Consider the following 20,711-nt stretch of genomic DNA (forward strand, 5'->3'; position numbering starts at 1 on the left):
CATTTTAATTTTTTAATTTTTTTTTGGCTAGGCAGTGGGGTTAAGTGACTTGCTCAGGGTCACACAGCTAGGAAGTGTTATGTGTCTGAGGCCGGATTTGAACTCAGGTCCTCTTGAATCCAGGGCCGGCGCTCTATCCACTGCGCCACCGAGCCGCCCCCAGTATCCACCAGATATTAAAAGATGGAAAGCTTCCAGTGAGTGTGATAGATCTCCTCTGAAAGGCTTAGAGGAAGAGACAGAAGCACATGAACTTGCTTTTCCTTGTGCCTGGAATGCACTTCCTCCTTGCTCCTGTCTCTCCACATCCTTCGCTTTTGTTGAGACTCAGCTTGGGTACTTCTTCCTGTGAGAAGTCTTCTTGATCCCCTCTTGTTTCAAGCGCTCTATACCTCTTCAGATGATCTCATGTTTACTTATCCAGCCACGTGTTGTACCTTCTGTTGAATATAAACTCCTTGAGGCCAGGGACTGGTTATCACTCTTTCCTTTGCATTCTTAGCACTTAGCACAGCGACTTGCTTCAAGTAAAAAATGATTGTGGAATGGAAATGAAATGAAAGGATAGGTTGCAATCTGTGTCTATATCAGTTAGGTGACATTGAAATGATATCAGTTATGTTTTTGTCAAACGTGGGCACGGTGGCCAAAGAACTAGTTTTTGAGTCAGGAAGCCCTAAGTTCAAATTCCGCTTCGGATATGTACTGACTCTGTGACTGTGGGCATATTGCAGTTTCTCAGTGCCCCCTGTAACTCTAAGACTAGAAGTTCTGGAGAAGCTGCTGACCTGCATTGGTGGAGGCAGTTTCCTCATCTGAGAGTTCCCTGTGTTAATGAAATCAAAAGGCAAGTCCTATCCTTGTCCTATCCTTGTCCTGTCCTTCTGTAGTAGAATGAAAATTCCCCAACGGCAGGTAGCGTGTCATTTTTTATCTTTGTATATCAATACCACATAGCACAGTGCTTTGCACATGGAAGGTCCTTAAATGTCAGTTTAAGGAATTTGTATTCATCCTTTTCAATGTTCGTTGAGTTGGAGGCAGGAAATATAATTTAGTATACAAATTATATACTATATACATATAGATGTATGTGTATAGTATATAATTTAGTTGCATTCAAGACAACACTGGAGTAATTTTTTAAAAAGTCCTGACCACAGACCAATCAACAAGTATTTGTTAAGCCCCTACTATGTGCCAGGCACTGGAGAGACAAAGACATTGAATTAACAGAAACTCCGTAAGATAGGTAGGATACATTTCACCAGAGAACCACCTGCAGATCACAGAACTTGGGGCAAACAAAAGGAGCTACTAACAATGATAGAGCCTTGCTCTAGTTCCTGATGTGACTGACTCTGGGCCTTGACTCCTTGGTTTCAATTGCCAGTCTTGTTCTCTGGTCTTCCCTCCTTAGGGACCTTATCTTTGACTTCCTTGTTCCTCTTGGGTCGAATCTTCTTTTGCTGACTCAGCTTGCAGAACACCATCACTCCTGCTGGAACGGCAAAGTCAGAGGTAGTAGCTGGTATTCTGATTTGGGAAACACCGAGGAAGCCACTTAGGCTGCAGCAGAGGGCAAATGGAAGTAATGTGGGAAGGAAATCTACAAAGGTGGATCCATTATAGCCAGACAATGAAAAGCTTTAAGTGACCAAGCTGAGGAGTTCGCATTTCTTACCTAGTAGCAATAGGGACCCACTGAAGCTTGTATAGTAGTGACACAGACTTGTGTTCTAAGATTATTTTAGCAATTACGTGTGTGTAAAAATGATTGGTGAAGGGAAGGAACAGAAATGTGTTTTTTTTTTTCCTATGGAGAACAAAGTGGGAATAATGATCAAAATACCAGCAATACTTGTAGGAATATCTGCTTTATTTTACATTTCTGGGCCACTTCCATTATGGGACCTTGGCATCTGGCTCATTTCTGTAGGGAGTCACTTTGCTGTATAGATATGATAAATTCTGTGGAAATTAGTCTCCTCAAAAGCATAATTATTTCCTACTAGGCTTACTGACAACCCACATACTTAAGCTCATGCAATTGCTATTTGATGCCAGAAATGTATGACGTTCTAGATTTATAAAATACATTTCATCCATATGCAAGAAACCGTGTATGTTTTTACAATTATGATTGTCTAAACAAAATTCTTGTAATACTATAGCTTATGTTATAGGCATATGTCATTTCATGTGCTGTACCAATAAATGAAGGGAATGTGACAGGGTAACACTTGAATAAGCAAAGTTTTCTAGCCTCTCAGTTTCAATGGCAGAACTTAGGATAAGTTTTTAGGTGGAGCAGTGTCTCGGATCATGTCTAAATGAAGCACCATAAATGAGCTTAGCTCTGTGTCAGCAAAGCAGGATTCCTGGCACTGTCTTCTAGCACTACTCTCGGCATCCTCATGAATGTATTGTCTATTTTTTTTTTCTGGTGCAGATGACCTCATCGGGATAGGGAAAGCCCTGTATGGTAACTCCCTCTACTGCTGTAAACTGTGTCAAATAGTCTGAAACATATAGTTAGGAAGAACTTCCTGGGCATTGAGAGGATAGGTGATTTAGTCACTCCACCATGATATGCTAGAGATAGTACTTGAACTCAGGTCTTCCTGACCCCATGGCTTACCCTCTATTCATTACACATAGCTGCCTATGTGTGCCTATGGACAGAGGGAGGTGGCAGCAGGAGGTTATTATAAGATAATACATTCCTATCACTGTAGCACAGGAGGTGACACAACCCAATATGTTACTTAATCAAAAAAATTAGTTAGAAAAAAAGAAGAAACCATCTTGTTGCAGTGGCCTTGTATATCACAGCCAGCATTTGTTCAATGTATTGGACCTCCCCCTTTGGAATGACAAGCGTGGTCACTAACTTTGGGAACAAAGAGGCTTCTGATGTAGAATTAATCATCTTGGTTAAATGTCCCCTAAGGACATTTCAGGATCCACTAGGGGGCACTACTCTTGAATAATACTATCAGGTTAAGGTTTGATACACAATTGCATATATTATATGCACACATATGTACATACACAAAGACACATCATGGACATTTAATCTCAAAAAAATTCTGCAAAGAAATTTACAAATGGTGTTTCTATGTACACTTGAAGGCTCTCTGCTGTGCACAGACTGTAAACATCTGGGAAGTTGCCCAGGATAAGTCATTGGAAGCACTTTGAAATGGTGACCTTGTGAGCAGGTTAACGTGAAGAAGGCTTGCGCTTTGGACCCAGGATATGAAGAAGTCCATGTTGGCATTTAGGATGATTACATTTCAACCTGACATGTTAAACCCCATGACTCTCCTAGCAGTCTTCTGTAGTAGAGAGAAGAGGCACTGAAACATAGCATGTCTAATGTTCCATGTCTAAGGATGGACATGGAACACTCAGTAGCTAAGAACTGGTGCTATCACTTAGCCATTTTTGAGAATCACTGAGAGTTAAAACATATATCCAGATGTATCAAAAGAAATGCTGCTAGAGTATGGATTACTAGGCTTTAAAATTGAAAACAAACAACAAACAAAAACCTCCAATGAAAATGGGATACTTGGCTTAGACTTTGAATTCCATATTTCCTTGCATTTCCTCTTAAGTCAGTGACAGTTACTGGAAATTTCAGAAATAGTTTAAGTGCTTTGTCTTTTACTTCTTAGTACATTCTCTTCATTTTGTAGGAGAAATAGATACCCCCAAAGAAAGGAATGGGCTTATGGAAAATGACTTTTGAATCTAAAAGTAACTCTAGTAATTAGTAAATGCCTATGGAATTGAAATGTGATTTGGGAATTTATGATGAGTTTCAGTGTGCCCTTTAGCTTAGAAAGGACCATTAAAAAATTTCCCCAAGAGGTTTCTTTAAAAGTCCTTAGACTAATTCTTAGAGTTACAGCCTGATAGAACACTAGATTGACAGGCAGGAAGACCTGGGTTCAAAGCTTGCCTCATATTTCCTAGCTTTGTAATCCTGAGCAAGTCACTTCTCTCTGAGCCTCGGTTTCCTCATCTATAAAATGAGGACAATTCTATCTGTAGTAGCTATCTCCTAGGGCTATTCTGGAGCTCAAATGTAGTAACATTCATAAGCACTTTGCAAATTCAAAGCACTCAGTAAATGTCAATTATTATTAACAGCACATCATCATACCTTCTGGTGCTTTCAGTTTGAGTTTTAAGTACCTGCTTTTAAGACATACATTTTTATAGATTCATCATTGCTTAGAGAAAACTTACTTTCTGACTGCTCACTAAATCTACTGCTTTCTTTACAAAATATGTGTAGAACAAGAGCAAATGATTGTGGCTATGCTACTAAGATATGTAATTTTTAAAAAAAGAATACTGGTGTGGACTGACATTTAAAACAAATGTGGCTTAAACTCATACTGTGTTTTATAAGAAAAACAAATTTCAACACTCAAGAGGCTGGAGATGCACTATATTGTCCACAGTCCTCCTTCTCATGGCCCTCACCAGCATTTCATGGTGCCATTTCCCAGCAGAGCTCAGCCAGAAGGTGCACTGTATGCCAGTCACACATAGGGGGAAAACTCTCACTTCCTGCAGAAGCAGCAGATATGTCCCTGGGGGCTAAGAACTCTAAGAGTTCTTTCCAGATTCTCCCCAACACTGCTGAATGCCATCTCTGAAAAATGTCAAGTCAGCTGAAAGCAGTCAGCTTCACAGGACTTAAAAGACATAACCAGGTTCCTGGACAGCGGTTCTCAAGTGCATTCTTCAGGGGTGGGGGCAGGGAAGAAGGACAAAATTGGTAAACTTCCTGGAAGAACATCTGTGGGGATCAGTCTTTCTTTCTTCCTAAGGCTTGAGGCATTGCTGGTATTCTGGGAATCAATTTATGCTGTCCTTGTGGCTGCTCCTGTCCGTGTTGTGGTGGTTTTGTTCATGGGTTTTCCACTGAATGCTTGTTCCATTCATAGGTACTGAGGTCATGAGGCTTTTAGACTGGTAGCAGCAACAGCAGAGGCATGACTGGAAAAGAGGAAAGCATTGAAAAAATGTAATTCTATCAATTAATTCCCCCAAAGAGTCAATAAGCTATAAATAAACTATAGAATAACACCAGTTTAACTCTTAAATTTCTTTTTCTTTTCTTTTTTTAGGCAATTGGGGTTAAGTGACTTACCCAGAGTCACACAGTTAATAAGTGTCAAGTGTTTGGTCTGAGACCGGATTTGGACTCAGGCCCTCCTGCTTTCAGGGCCGGTGCTCTATCCACTGCGCCACCTACCTGCCCCAACTCTTAAAAAAACAATATGTGTTTAATAGCAATAAAATAAAAAGCTGTCCCTTCCAGTGCCAACAGTTATTTTGTCTCTCTCCTGATTAATTCTTTCCACTTTGCAAAGAACAAAGGAAGACCATGTAGTTTAATGAGTAAAAAGTCACAAAGCGTGCTTTCTACTTCTTTGGGCAAGTTAGGGTACCAGCTTAGCTCTCAGTGTGCTGTTGTAATGTAGCCTTTAAAAACCAGACAGAAACATAGCTGAATTCTGAGCAATGCAGCGGTTAATTATGATGTCAGTGGACTGCTGGTGGTGCATTACCTCTCTCCTCTTTGAAGAGAGATAAGTGAACTAATCATGGGATGAGGAATGCAATGTCAGGCACCACCATTGTGTTGATTTGTTTTAGACTTCGCAGTACTTTTGGGGTAGCTAGGTAGCTTGGGTGCTGGGCCTGGAGTCAGAAGACTCTTCTTGAATTCAAATCTGGCTTCAGACAGTCTGGGAAAGTCACTTAATCCTGTTTGCCTCAGTTTCCTCATTTGTAAAATGAGCTAGAGAAGGAAATGGCACACTATTCTAGTATCTTTGCCAAGAAAACCCCAAATGGGATCACAGAGTTGAATAAGACTGAAATGACCAAACAACAGTACTTTGCTCCAAGGAAGAGATCTACTGGGGACATTGGGTAGAGTCATTGGGAGGTGACAGTGTCCAGGGCAAAATGCACATGAATAAAATGTTTACAGTATTTTAAAAGAATAAAATGGTCCTTAGATCAACAAAATGGGCTGTCCTCCGCCTCCCTGTCTCCCCAGGAGTAATTAATTAGCATTTGTCTGGCCATTAATGTTCCTGGTTAATGGAATAGTTTTATGACTATTATAAATATTTAACAATTTGAGCATCAACTCCAAAGATTCAGCTTATGGAGCAACAAGTAAAATTCCATATTATGGGGCTGCTATGTTAATTATGATGCTTTCATACTAAAACCATAATAATTTAATTAAGGCTAACTATCTGCAATTCAGATGGGAGTTACTTTCTAGTTTCTGGCTCTATAGGTGCTATGCCATCTATTTGAAACTTTCCAGCCTCCATGTTTTTCTATATAGCACATGTCCCCTATCTGGAAATGTATTTCCTCCTCACTTCTACTTTGGAGAAACCTTCAAAGCACAGCTCAGGTATCACCTCTTACAAAAAGACTTTCTCTTGATTCAACCAGTTATTAGTTCTTTCCTTCTTGAATTTACTTTGGATTACATTGTATATGGTTTGTCTTTACCTATATTATTTACTTACTTTTTGTATTTACTTGCCATACTTATTTGTGTACATGCTATATTCTCCATCCATCCTCCCATTTCTAGTAGAATATAAGCTCATGAAGAGCAGGGATTATTCCATTTTTGTCTATTAAAGGCTTAGCACAATGCCTGGCACATAGATGCTTGATAGATGTTTGATGTATTAAATTAGATATATATATATATATATATATATATATATATATATATATAGATATATATATAATATATATATATATGATATATTATACATATATATATATATATATTTATATATATATATATATGTATATATATATATATATATTATTTTATATATATTAAATTTCATCTCATCTAATTTCTTTACAATTCTTCCAGCTGGTGAAAACAATAGTTACTTTTAAGGTTAATATTGTCAAGGTCTGCTATTCATTCTCCATCCTCTAGGCAGTTAGGTGTCATGAATAGAGCACGGAATCTGAAGTCAGAAAGACCTGAGTTCAAATCCTGCCTCAGAGACTTATTAGCTATATGACCCTGGATAAATCACTTAATCTCTGTCTTTCTCAGTTTCCTCATCTGTAAAAATAGAGATAATAATACATTTACCTCCTAGGGTGGTTGTGAGGATAAAATGAGATAATATTTGTAAAGTGCTTTTTAAACCATAAAGCATCATTTGTTAGCTAATATAATTAGTATTAATAATAAAACCAATAATAACAATGTCATACACAATGCCAGTTATTGTTACTATTTTTCATTTTTCTTAAAATCACCTCCTAAAGAGCTCTTACCTGGAAACAGTTTTTAAACTTTTTGCTGACAAAATATAGTGCTATCGGGTTTATACATGAATTCATAGTTGCCAAGTTAATGCTGATGTAATCCATAAGCAATAAGAAACTAGAGCAAAAGAAAATAAAGCAGAATAATTAGAACATACATTATTTTTTCACATGGTAACTAGAACATATTTCTTAAGTAAGCATTCTTCCTGCCCAGAAGCCATTTCCAACCAATCTTTTCTATATTCTGTTTTTTTTAGGATGGTAGACTCAGTTTCATAAGGTTTTTTTTTTGGCCCCAAAAGCTGCTACATAGTTTGGATAGCACCCTTAAACACAGTAGCAGGAAGACTACAGACATGGAGGGAAGAAACTACCCTGTCTGTCTCCTTGCGTGTTGTAGTGGAAAGTTATTGGATTTGGAGTTGGGGATCTGGGCTATAATCCCAACTCTATTAGTTACCTGTTTGACCATGAGCAAAATACTTAACCTCTCTGTAATTCAGTTTCCTCATCTACAAAGTGAGAGGATTGAATGACCCAATGACCGGATGACTTAAGTCTCTTGTGCCTTTAAATGTATGATTCCTTTAGGGAGGCTCTCCCTCAAAGGGATGGCATCTAAACAGTAGGAGACTTCTTGAAGAGAGTGGACACCCAAAGGGACAATTAAAGTGTGCAGAATAGAGTCATAAAAGCCTTAGTCTATTGGGGGAATGCCCTAATTCTCTCCTAGGGAAGTTTGAACTTCATTTTACTCATTTTGAATGAGGAAATAGGTAAATGTCTGGTGCAATACCTAAGCAGTTCACACCGGTTCATGTCTCTCTCGTTGTACACAGTCTTCTTCAAGATTCGACTGAGATGAAGAGGAAACCAGCAAAGAGCAAAAATCACAACCAAACAGAAGACTGTTTTTGCCACTTCACGGCGCTAGAGAGGAAAAAAAAATACAAAAGAAAGTTATGCTGAGATAGATGAATCATAACACAAAGTGACTATAGCCATGAGAGAAAGACCTGTCCTTGCAAAGGGTCAGATAAATAGTTTTCCAGAAACCTTGTAAAGAATCTAGATACTAGTCAATATTCTAGATGAACTCTTTGTTAATTTAAGAAAAAAACAATGATTTTTGTTCTTATGTCACAGTCACTCCTTCCTTGCCCTGCTGATGGCCTGCAAACTCCCACCCTCTGCCCTCCTCACCTTGGGACACAGAAAAATAGTTAAGGAAAAATGCCTGAAGCAAATACTTTGTCTGATGATGTGTTCAGTATTCTGCTTTAGTAGTCCCCTGCCTCTCAACCAATAGGAAGGACAAAGATATATATTTCTTCATCTGTTCTTTGTAACCATGACTAATTTTGCATTTACTTAGCATTCAGATGCCTTTTAAGGAACTTTTCATTGGTGGTGTTGTAATGTGGGTTTTTTATTAATTTTTTTAATTTTGGGGGAGGGGGAGCAGTCTCCCAGCAATGAGACAGAAAAGGGCAAGAGGTAAGGAGGGCTTAGGGAAGATAAGGGTAGTAGAATCAGAGTTGTAAAATGTGTAAAACTCTGGCTGAGAGTGTTATGCTGGGCAAAAAGATTGTATTTTATCTGCTGGCAAGAGGCTGTAACTAACCTCGGGTAGCAGCTGTATACAGAGAAGTGTTGTTGACCACCCAAAGGTATTATGCACAGGAGGGGAAGGAGTAAAGGTTACCTCTTCTTCTGACACCACATTCTGAAAATGAGCAATTAGAGTTCTTTTGGTTAATACTGATTTTAGGTAGCATCATGCAGTAGACAGAATGCTGGGTTTTGAGTCAGTAGACATTGGTTTGAATCCTATTCCTGGGAGACCTGAGCCAAGAAAGTCACTTAACTTCACTGGCCCTCAGGTTCCTTGTTTGTAAAACAGAGATTGGATTAGGTGTCTCCCAAGGTCTGTTTTGCTTTTAAATCTAGGCTCTAATGATTCTTTCTAATCAGAGAAGTGTAGTGGACAGAACATCAGGCTTGGAGTCAGAAAGGACCTGGGTTCACAGATGTGACTGTGGGCAAGAGAATCATCTCTAAAACAGGGAGAGTAGTATCTACCTCTCTGGGTTGTTATGCGCCTCAAAAGCTATAATGGATGTAAAGTGTCTTGCAAATCTTACAGTACTACATATATGCCAGCTATTATTATTATTGTCAATCAGTCAAAAACATTTGTTAAATGCTTACTATGTGCCAGGCACTGTGCTAAGGGCTGGGGATACAGAAAGAGGCAAAAGACAGTTCCTGCCTTAAAGGAACTTACAATCTAATGTGGGAGACAACATGCAAACAAATACATACAAAGCAAGCTCTCTCTCTCTCTCTCTCTCTCTCTCTCTCTCTCTCTCTCTCTCTCTCTCTCTCTCTCTCTCTCTCTCTCTCTCTCTCTCTCTCACACACACACACACACACAAATAGGAAATAATTAAGAGAGGGAAGGTACTAGAATTGAGAGGTTGGGAAAGCCTTCCTGAAGAAGATGGGATTTTAGCTGGGATTTGAAGACAGCCAAATAAGCCAGTAGGCAGACATGAGGAAGGGGAGCATTCCAGGCATGGGAGATAGCTAGAGAAAATGCCTGGAGCTGTGACATGGATAGTCTTTGTTTGTGGAACATCCAGGAAGCCAGTGTCATTGGATAAAAGAGTACATGTTGGTGAGTAAGGTGTGAGAAGACTGGAAAAATGGGTTAAGTTATGAAAGGCTTTGAATGGCAAATAGGCTTTTTAATTTTTGTTTGAATTTGATTCTGGAAGCAATAGGGAACCCCTGGAGTTTATTGAGTAGGGTTGTGACATGATTGGACCTGCACTTTAGGAAAATCACTTTGGTGGCTGAATGGATGATGGATTAGAGAGGGGAGAGTCTTGAAAGGGACAGATCCGTTGGCAGGTTACTGCAATAGTCCAGGAGTGAGGGGATGAGGGCCCAAGCCACAGTGGTGGCAGTGTCAGAGGAGAGAAGGGAGTGTGTTTGAGAGCACTTGCAAAGGTGAAATTTATAGGCTTTGGCAACAGATTGGATATGGGAGAGGTGAGAGACTGAAGTGTCGAAGATAACTCTTTAGTGAACCTGAGGTAGCGAGAGGATGGTGTTGCCCACTGCAATGACAGGGAAGGTAAAAGGTGGGGAGGTTTTAAGGGGAAAGATAATGAGTTTAGTTTTGGACATGTTGAGTGGATATCCAGTTTGAGATGTCTGGAAGGAAGCTGGAGATGCAGGACGACTATAACCATAACGTGGGATTCAAGCAATAGGGTGTGGTTGAAAGAACAGTACCATACACACAGATCTGTGGCTAAAAGGGCCCTCAGACATCATCTGCTTTAACAGATCATTTTATAGATGAGGAAACTGAGGCCCAGAATCAGCAACCATTTGAACTATTAGGTATAGGGCTGCTTTATGAAGCAGAGGAGCCAGTGTGGATTGGACTGGCTTTGAAGGTCTGGGCGCTCCAAAGTCTATACCGGATTAGGAAAATCACAGGTTGTGATTTTTCTTTTGGCCATTAACTGGGACACATTGTGCTTATTTTCTAAGAGTGTGTACATTTAGAAATTGAGCTAGCCACGTAAAATACAGACTGTCTGCAACTGGGATTAGCCAACATCAAGAGAAAACTGATTGAAATGGGGATTGGAGGCGTAACACTGCCTTGCCCCTAACCACCTAGTATTAGGTGTGTGAAGCCTATAATAAGCCCACATGACTAGTACAACCACACTAAAGGTTTTCAGGAGAGTCAGTAAAGACAGGGTTGCCTCCCCTCTACCCAGTGAGTGCTTATTTGATTTTCTAGAATTACCAGTTAAGCTGAAATATGGAAAAACAGTGGTCTCAGGTGGAACATAATAGAATAGAGGTATCTCTTGCAGAAAGAAGATCCTACCTGTGGCCTATTTGTTCTTATTGGTGCAGCTTTTTAAAAGGACCTAAGGGTGCCTAAGGGTAGGCAGAGTGGTGTAACAGAGTATTTGCTAGGTATCAGAAGAAATTAAGAGTTGGGTTCTATAATTAGAATGCAGTAGATCACTTACCAGCTATGTGATCAAGTCACTCAATTCAATTCAATTTAATAGATTATTTATAGAACAGCTACAGTGTGGGAGGCATTATTCACCAAACCTCTCTGGACATCAATTTTCTTATTTGCAAAATGGGGTTATTTTCCCAGCTCTACAAATAACTCATTGTGTGACATTAACTTCTTCAAGTCTCAGTTTTCTCATCTGTAAAATACTGTTCAGTTATGATACCATTTGGGGTTTTCTTGGCAAAGAGATTGGAGTGGTTTACTTTCTTTCTCATTTTACAGGAGGAAAGTGAGACAAACAGGGTTAAGTAACTTGTCCAGGGTCACACAGTTAGTAAGTGTCTGAGGCCAGATTTGGACTCAGGAAGATGTGTCTTGCTGACTTTAGGCAGGGCACTCTATCCACTAAGCCACCTAGCTGCCCAAATGGAGCATGAGGTAAATGTATATGTCTTAAGCAAGATTTGTTTCTCTTCCATCTTCTTCCTCCCCACTGAGGGAGAAAATAAAATGTGTATTAATTGAAAAAAGAAAAGCTGTCCTTCTCATTGTTTTCCATACAGTGTCAAGAAAATAATCACATTTATAAGCTTTCAGATGTGGGACACATACTGACTGTATGACTCATGTCAATTCACTTAATCTCTTAAACTGAAGTATCCCAGGCAACTCTCTAAGTCCCTGAGATGCAAAAGAGTTGCCAAACAACATAGGTATAGGGAATTTCTTTACTGGGAGTTGGAGTTTCAATCGAGAGCAAAAAATAAATTAAAAAATAGTGTCTTAAGGGTTTACGAAGTACTTTCTTCATAGCAAGCTGTGAGTGAGGTGTGGGGGGGGGTAAATATTATGATTTTCATTTTATGGTGAAGGTTCTCAGAGATTTAGATGATTTTTAATTGAGGATCAGGAATTTAAAGCTAGTCAGTCAGTAACCATTTATTAAGTGCATGCTATGTGCCAGGCACTGTGCTAAGCATTGGAAATACAAAGAAAGGCAGAACACAGGCCCCTACCCTTAAGCAGCTCACTATCTAATTGGGGAGATGATAAGAAAACGAATATGTACAGAGAAGCTATATATGTAGGATAAATAGGAAATAACTAATAGAGGGAAGATGCTAGAATTTTTTTTAAAAAAGGGGGATTGGGAAAGTCTTCCTGTAGAAGATGAGATTTTAGCTGGGACTTGAAGGAAGCCAGGAAAGTCAGGAGGTGATAAGGAAGCACATTCCATACTTGGGGATAGCCAGTGAAAAAGCCCAGAGTTGGGAAATGAAGTGTCTTGTTGATGAGACAGCAAAGAGGCCAGTGTCACTGAATAGTCTAAACCCCTCATTTTATAGATCAGGGAAATGAGTTTCATCAAAGAGGTTAAGTAGCCTGACAAAATTCTAATGAGTGGCAAGTAGCAGATCCTAGCCATAAAACCCTGTTCTGTGACTCAGAATCCAGTGTTGTTGTTATGATGCCTCTCTCTTTGCTCTGGGGTCACAAGGAAATGATGGAACTGGGATTCTGACCCAGGAGTCTCCCAACCCCAAGTCCAGTGCTAATGATATACCATATGTGAAAATGCTTTCAAAACAGCAAAGCTCTATACAAGAACAGGCTACCATATCCTACCATAATTTGGATCCATCCAATATGGCGGCAAGCTCTTTAACAGCTACTTCACATTGTCTAGATACCAATGTGGGCCGTCCATTGGTTATCTCTCTCTCTCTTGCTACATGAGTAAGTCATCTTTTCCTTAGATCATACTGTATTATGTGACATTCTACATTTGTAAAAATGGTACTAAACTATCTTGTGGTTTGGGTTTTGAGGTCATAGGGCTACCTACTTACTACATCCACAACTTTATTTGGACCATGAAGTATTTGCTCAAGAAGGAACTCTACTGCCAGGTTTTGGTTCTCTTTTCTGTTTACCTCAAATGGGATGACATTTGTACTGTACTGTACTGTACTGCACTGTATAAATGCAAATCATTACCATGATTATTACCTGCTTAAGGTGCTCGCTGAGTGCAATTCTCAAACTGCCATTTCTTCTGTTGAGCATCTCACAAGTCATTAGGGTATAAAAGATGGCAGTACATGCTAACGGTACACAGAAGTAGAAACCGAAGAGCCACCAGTCTTTTGCATCTCGGTAAAACTGTAAATAGAAGAGGGGGAAGAAAAGAGAAGAATAATCATGCAAATTAAGTGCAAAGTATCCCTGAAATATGCTAATGGCAAGGCTGCAGCAGCAAGATCCTTATAAATAGAGAAAAGTTTGTACCCCTGTTCTGGTTGTAATAATTCAATGATGACAAGGGAGGAAAAAGTCAATTCTTAAGTGGAAAACTCAGAAAATTATCTTACTCTTTTACTAGCACATAAATAATGTAGAATTTTAAACTTAACATATGCTAATGTTCCATCATGCTGTAGAGGTGACCCTGGATTCTTGAAGGCTCTCTCAATGGAATGCAAGCTTTGGCAGGTGCTCCCAAGTTGGAAGGGCTTCAAGTCCGGGTCCTGGTGATAGACAATATGGGATTTGTCCAAGGACCAGCCTGGCCAAGCACACAGAAACTCAGCCCTGGAAGATTAGCCGCCAAGTAATCAATTTTTTTTTTTTTAGCCATAGCAATTCAAGAAATGTGAAGGGACTATAATTTACACCAATTGTGGTAGTACCTCATGTATGAAATAATGGATTTTTAAGAAAATACTTTAAATTAAAAAAAACACCTAGGTTTCAATTGAATACTTTTGGATAAAGACCTCTCTTTGGTTAAAAAAAAATTAATCTGTGTTTTGAAACATGTAGTCATGGCTATGTTATGTAGCATATGGCAAGTGCTTAAAGTGCTCTCCAAATACCAGCTATTATGATAAGAGGCAGTATGGTGTAGTAGATAAAGCTGAACTTGCAGTCAGAAGACCTGGGTTCACATCCTAAGTCTGGCTGTTATTAACTATGTAACTATCAGAAAATCATTTGACTTCCCTAAGCTTCAGTTTTCTTATCTCTAAAATGGGGATAGTTACTTGACAAGGTTATTGTGATGCTTGGATGTTATGATGTAGGTAAAGTGTTTTACAGACTTTAAAGCACTGAATAAATGTCAATTATTATTTGATTACAGTAGAGCACAAACTCTTTGAGGGCATGATTGTTTTGTTTTGGTCTTTGTATTCCTAGGTCCTAGCAAGTGCCCAGCACATAGTAGGCACTTAATAAATTCCCAGCAAATTTTATTGATGCTAGTTTGCTTTTATCCCTTGGGTGAATGGACTATATGAGGCTGATGAATGGTCAGTGTGACTACTTTGGCTTCATAGGCAGTTAACCCCTTGCCTGGTATGTATGCTATGTGACCTCACTGCTGGAAAATTAGAGCCATCAGTAACTTTTTTCACTGCTTTTTAAAAAAATGCTTACCACCTGGAAGTCATTTGAAGAGAATACCATCTCTCAAGGAGGACTGAGCTTAACTTTCCTGCTGGGTTAGGGAAGTGGTCATACTAGCTAACCCAAGGACTGTTCTATTTCCTTTTAAAAATGAAAACTTTGATTTTCAATGAAGATGGAGATTGAAACACTATACTTATAGACTTCCTGCCTTCAAATGATTAATCTGAGAAGGAAAAAAACCCCTTCTTTCCCATCATTTCCTTCCAGATTGTTTATTTAGCAAGGACATACCCTGCTCTGTCACGTCAGTTCCCACAGTAAAAAATGATGGGACTAGTCTATGAAGAGTTAGGTAATTTCTGATTATAATACAAACAATGAGAGGCCCACAGGGTAGTGTTTACAGTATTTCTATTAATGACTCCTGAGTAATAAAAATGTTATACAAAATTACAAAGAAATTAACTTATTTAGGGCTATTTATGTAAGTGTTTCCTTGGAAGTGTTTCCATTCTACATCAGTTCAACAATGTGATACAATGGAAAAAGTGAGAGGACCAGGGTTCTAATCCTTTCTCTACCAGTTAGTTCCTGGGTGATCACAGGCAGATCACTTCAACCTCTCAGTTTATTCATCTGTAAAATGAGATTGGACTGGATGACTTCTAAGTTTCATTCTAACTTTGTGATCCTATGGTTCTATGGGCAAAGAACTGACTGAGTGCCTTTTATGGGTAGGACATTGAGTTAAGCCAATGATGTCCATTCAAAATCATTCTATTCTTTTAAGCAATAAAAACAAGTAAAGAGATGAGTAAACCCAAGATTGATTGATGATGGAACGAATGCTGGGGTATTGTGTTCTCTATCACAATGGCAAAGTCTGGTGGAGAAAAGGAATGCCAAAGTGGCGTATTTAGGCCACAAAGGATCTCTGCTAAATTTAAGCTATGTCTTGCAGAACACAAATTACAGAAAGGGTCTTCTTTTCTTTGACTCCAATGAATCTATGATCTCCGTGATGTTAGTATTCTCCCAAATTTCATAGATCATAAACCATCCATGCCTACACAATATATGCTGCTCTAGCCTACATCCTCTGTAAATGCACTACAGGAGATCTGCCCAATGTACTGAGGGCACTCCTTTTGTTCTCTCAACAGCACAAGGCCACCAGAGGAGTGAGTGACTAATTGCTGGAACTATCAGGTGTGCCTCATGCTTGTCATGTGACTAGCCTATCTATTCATTCATGGATTTCTTTGATATCTTTTATTTTTCCTTCCACACAACTTCTTACCTTTGTAACTGTAAAAAAAATCCACATCAGAGAGAGAACTCCTTATTTTATTATTTGTCCTCCCAGAAATGTGAGGGCTATATGTACAGTATTTTTCCCAGTGCCCCCTGTCCTGTTGTCAAATGTGGAAAGCTGGATGTTGACCCCATGATTTTTGGAGAGTAGGCTTACTAGCTCTAGGATGGGAAAGGCTACTTCATGTCTCCAGAACAAGGGTCAGAAACTTTGTCTTATGGGACTATTGCCAGCATGGTTAAAATGAATGGAATGTGGGGAGTTGGGTGAGGGTAGAGAATGGCAGGCCTAACTTATTGGTAGGGAAGAAGGTAAAAAGAGAGTATAAGAAAGAGATGAGAAAAAAGATTATTAGAGAGGAATCATGGAATTTCAGAATTGGAAGGGACCTCAGAGACCAGTTAGTCTAGCCCATACCTAAACAAGAATTGTCTTTAAAACATACTCAAGTGGTTATCCAGACTTTTCAATCAATAAACATTTATCATGCACCTACCATATGCCAGGTACTGTATTAAGCACAGGGGCCAAAGACAGTCTCTGCCCTCAAGGAGCTTACAATCTAATCTATTGATTCCATCTATCTATTGATAGATGGAATTTGAGCTCCTTGAAGACAAGGATCATACTTTTTGCCTTTCTTTTTGTCCCCAAGATTTAGCATAGTTCTCGCAACACAATGGGTGATTAATAAAGGCTTGTGGACCAAATGACATAGTTGGTATGTCAATTGGTTTTATTGAACTGTTTTTCTTTGGGTTTTTTTTTTTGGTGAGGCAATCGGGGTTAAGTGACTTGCCCAGGGTCACACAGCTAGTAAGTGTCAAGTGTCTGAAGCTGGATTTGAACTCAGGTCCTCCTGACTCCAAGGCCAGAGCTTTATCCACTGCACCATCTAGCTGCCCCCACTTTCTTAATTACAAGAAAGGGCTGGGCAAGGTGCAGAGGGGATTAGAGAGGGGAGTATTATCCAGAAGTGACTATGATGTAAAAACAAAAAACACCAATGAAACCTTATTTAAAATTTTTTTTGAATACTTCTAAGAGAATGGAGATCTGCTATCTCCTGAGGAATCCTATTTAGTTGTAGGGATGGCTCTAAGGGAGATTTCCCTTATATCAAACCTAAATTTTCCTCCTAGTAACTTCCATCACTTTTGCTCACTGGAACCAAAGAGAGAAAGTCTGCTTACTCTTCAACATACTCTTCAACAGCCTTTAACTTTTTGAAAACAGCTAAAATGCTGTTTGCTGGTCTTCTGAAGGCTAAAAACCCCCAGTTCCTTCAACTGATGCTCATATGGCATGATCTCACCATAATGGTTACAGTTCTCTGATCATGTTCCAACTTATTATTCATGTCCTTCCTAAAATATGGCACCCAGAACTGAACACATAACACCAGATACAGTCTAAGGGGGAAGAACTAAGAGAAAGAAGAAGGGGGAAAAAAAGAGATGTATGTATGGTAGGGCCTTGTAATCTGACCCTCATAACTGTTTAGGATAACCTCATCATCCTGCAAGATTTCATGAGCCTTGAGACTTCATTTGATTGTGGTAGGGACATAGGTTGATGGCCTTTCCTTGGAGAGTAATTTCTGCTACCGGGTTACAGACTTGCTCTCTCATTTCCATGGCATCTTGGATCTTGGTATTTGAACACTAGATGATAACAGCTGGAAATGTTATACTCATAATCATGTTACTTTTATGCTTCAGAATCTTTAGTAGTTCCCTATCATAACCTCTTGAATAAATTTCAAACTCCTATGTCATCCTACTTTGTGAGACATTTCTTATTACCCACCATGACCCATTCCATGCTCCAGCTAAACCGGACTCTTTTCTGCCACACTGCGTCATCCTGTTGCTGTCCCTTTACTCACACTGCTCCCTATGCCTGGAATGCCTTCCCTTCTCCTCTCCATCTACTGATGGTTGATTTCCATTAACTTAGAAATCTTAAAAAAATTAAAAATGAAGTTTCATTGGTGCCTTTTGTTTTTACATCACAGTCGTTTCTGGATATCCTTTAAGCCCATTTAGATATGACTCCTTGATGACACTTTTCCTTCCCTCTGAGTAAGTTAGGACTTAATCCCTGAGAATTTATAGTTTTATACTTTCTAAGGTACTTATTATGTAAATTAAAATGTATGCTGCAAATTATAGTTATCTCAATTCAATCAGTAAGCATTTATTAAGCACCTACTATGTGCCAGGTACTATGATAAGCCTTGGGGATACAAATATGTAAAAAAAAGACATTCCCTGCCCTCAAGGAACTTATATTCTAATGAGGGAAGTCAACACAAAAAGCTGAAAAGTGGGGGTAGGTACCCAACAGAGGAGCATGATGGAGAAGTCAGAGAAGTTCCAAAGTAGTACAACTAGGTGAAAAATGAGGTGTTTGAGCTGAGCTGTCTAAGTAAGTGGAGGTTATGAGTTCATGGCCCCATCACCTAATCAGAGAGGCAAAGGGTGGTATAGAGTTGGGCTGTCAAGGTGGGAACAGTGGATTGAGTGCCTGGCCTCGAGTCAGGAAGACTCATCTTTGAGAGTTGAAATCTGGCTTCAGACACTTACTAGCTGTGAGATCTTGGGCAAGTCACTTAACTCTCTTTGCCTTTGTTTTCTCATTTGCATAAAGAGCTGGTGAAGGAAATGACTAACTGCTTCCAGTATCTTTGCCAAGAAAATTACAGATGAGGTCACGAAGAGTCAGATATGACTAAACAACAACCACAGAAACATCAAGGCTGATGATATCTTGCAGGATGATGAAGTTATCCCCAAAATGAGTTTTCTGGGGCAGGGTGGAGAAGTCAATCAGAGAAGTCCCAAAGTAGTACAGCCAGGTATTTGTGTTGGTGTCTTTTTTTTTTTTTTACTAATCTATAAGTTTCATGAGGGCAGTGACCTTGTCCTTTTCTAAACTTTGTGATATGGAAGCCAAGAGGACTAATGCCAACTTTGGTGGCATTAAGAGATTCATAGAATTCAGAAACTTTAGTCTTGTTACATTTGATTCTTGTCGCACTACATGTAGATTAAAGTGTTCAGTTCTGGGCAGTGCGTTTTAGGAAGACCATTGATAAGTTGGAGGATGCTCAGAGGAGGGAAATCATGATGGTGAACTGTCTCAAGTTCATGACACATGAGAATCAGGTGAAGGAAATGGGTATGTTTGGCCTGCATAAGTCAAGACTTAGTTGTCTTTGGGGTATCTGGGTGGTGAAGTGGGTAGAGCTCTGGCCTTGGAGTCAGGAGGACCTGAGTTCAAATGTGGCCTCAGACACTTGACACTTACTAGATGTGTGACTCTGGGCAAGTCACTTAACCCTGATTGTCTCACCTAAAAGCAGAAACAAAAGGAAACAATAACAACAACGAAAACTTAGTTGTCTTCCAATACTGAAGGGCTGCCGTATAGAAGAGAGATTCAACTTGCTTTGTTTGGTCTCAGGGACAGAACTAGAAACAACTGGTGGAAGCTGCAGAAGCAAATTGAAGCTTGATATAAGGAAAAAACCATCAACAATTAGAACTATTAAGAAATGAGACGGACTGCTTCAGGAAGGAGAAGATTCCCTTGAGGCCCCCAAGCAAAGGTTGAATGGCCAATTGTGGGATATATTATAGAGAGGATCCTTATTCAGGTGAAGGGTGCACCGGATGGCCTCTTGCTCCTTCCCAACTTTCTATGATTCTGCACATATTAGATAATTAATATATGTTGCTCTATTATCACCATGACAACCTTAAGGACCAATTCCAGTTTAAAAATTTTTTGGTAGGATGAAAAAGTGAAGAGAGACTATTAGTACTAATTCTTTTATTTTTCTTCAAAAGAAAGCATTTCTTGGGGATGAATTCAGCTTACTGAGAGAGCTCTGACATGCTATTTTGGAACTTAAACTGACACATTGGCATTATGCAAAACAAAGGCAGAGTATCTCTCAAGCACAAATTCAGGCTGAAAATACTGCTCATAATTTGAATCTGTTTTCCTCCACTGGCTGCAGGATTTCCTCTTCTTTGTTTCCATGAAGGATAGATAGGAGACAATTTTTTTTCCCTCTAAGCACAAGTTTCTTGGAGAATAGTCCCTCTGAGCAGCTCTAGAATTGCTGTATAGAAGCCTCTAGAGTACAGTTGTTATAGTTGAGTTTGCCTTTGAGTTTTCTTCCAAGTGCAAGAGAAAAAAACATTGAGTGTAGTAAAAGACCCCTTATTTTTTAGAAGAGATTAATCCTGAGAAGTATTTGCAGATTTTTAATTCCTCAAACTCAGCAATGATACTTATTGAACATCATTTAATAAGTATTTGTATGAGGTCAATTTTACGATGTCATTTGTGAATCTTTTCTTTCTGGATTTGGAATCGGGGGACCTGGGTGGAACTAGAGTCCTAGGTTCAAAAAAGTCCTCTCTCTAGCTTTGTGATTCTGGTCAATTCACTTTGGGCCTTAATTACTCATTTTAAAAAAGGGTCAGATTAAATATTCTTAAATTTTCTATGAACTTTAATATTGTATGAAGATCATTTTTATGAATACTACAT

At 39.2% G+C, this 20,711-nt stretch overlaps 1 protein-coding gene across 2 annotated transcripts in view; it reads right to left on the reverse strand.

Annotated features, from left to right (window-relative positions):
* Positions 1 to 1,858: 1,858 nt before the first annotated feature.
* EDNRA (endothelin receptor type A) overlaps positions 1,859 to 20,711 on the reverse strand; it is an 85,206-nt gene continuing 66,353 nt past the window's right edge. The window contains exons 5-9 of one of the 2 annotated variants that reach the window (XM_020994059.1): positions 13,430 to 13,582; positions 8,984 to 9,085; positions 8,156 to 8,289; positions 7,366 to 7,474; positions 1,859 to 5,019 (exon numbers count right to left, since the gene is read on the reverse strand). In XM_020994059.1, the coding sequence (XP_020849718.1) occupies positions 4,879 to 5,019; positions 7,366 to 7,474; positions 8,156 to 8,289; positions 8,984 to 9,085; positions 13,430 to 13,582 (639 nt within the window). In that variant the 3' untranslated portion in view covers positions 1,859 to 4,878. The remainder of the gene's footprint in view (positions 5,020 to 7,365; positions 7,475 to 8,155; positions 8,290 to 8,983; positions 9,086 to 13,429; positions 13,583 to 20,711) is intronic. The other variant, XM_020994060.2, reaches the window with a different exon arrangement.

Source organism: Phascolarctos cinereus, unplaced genomic scaffold, assembly GCF_003287225.1.
Source record: "Phascolarctos cinereus isolate Bilbo 61053 unplaced genomic scaffold, phaCin_HiC Scaffold_9;HRSCAF=440, whole genome shotgun sequence".
NCBI classification, from domain to species: domain Eukaryota; kingdom Metazoa; phylum Chordata; class Mammalia; order Diprotodontia; family Phascolarctidae; genus Phascolarctos; species Phascolarctos cinereus.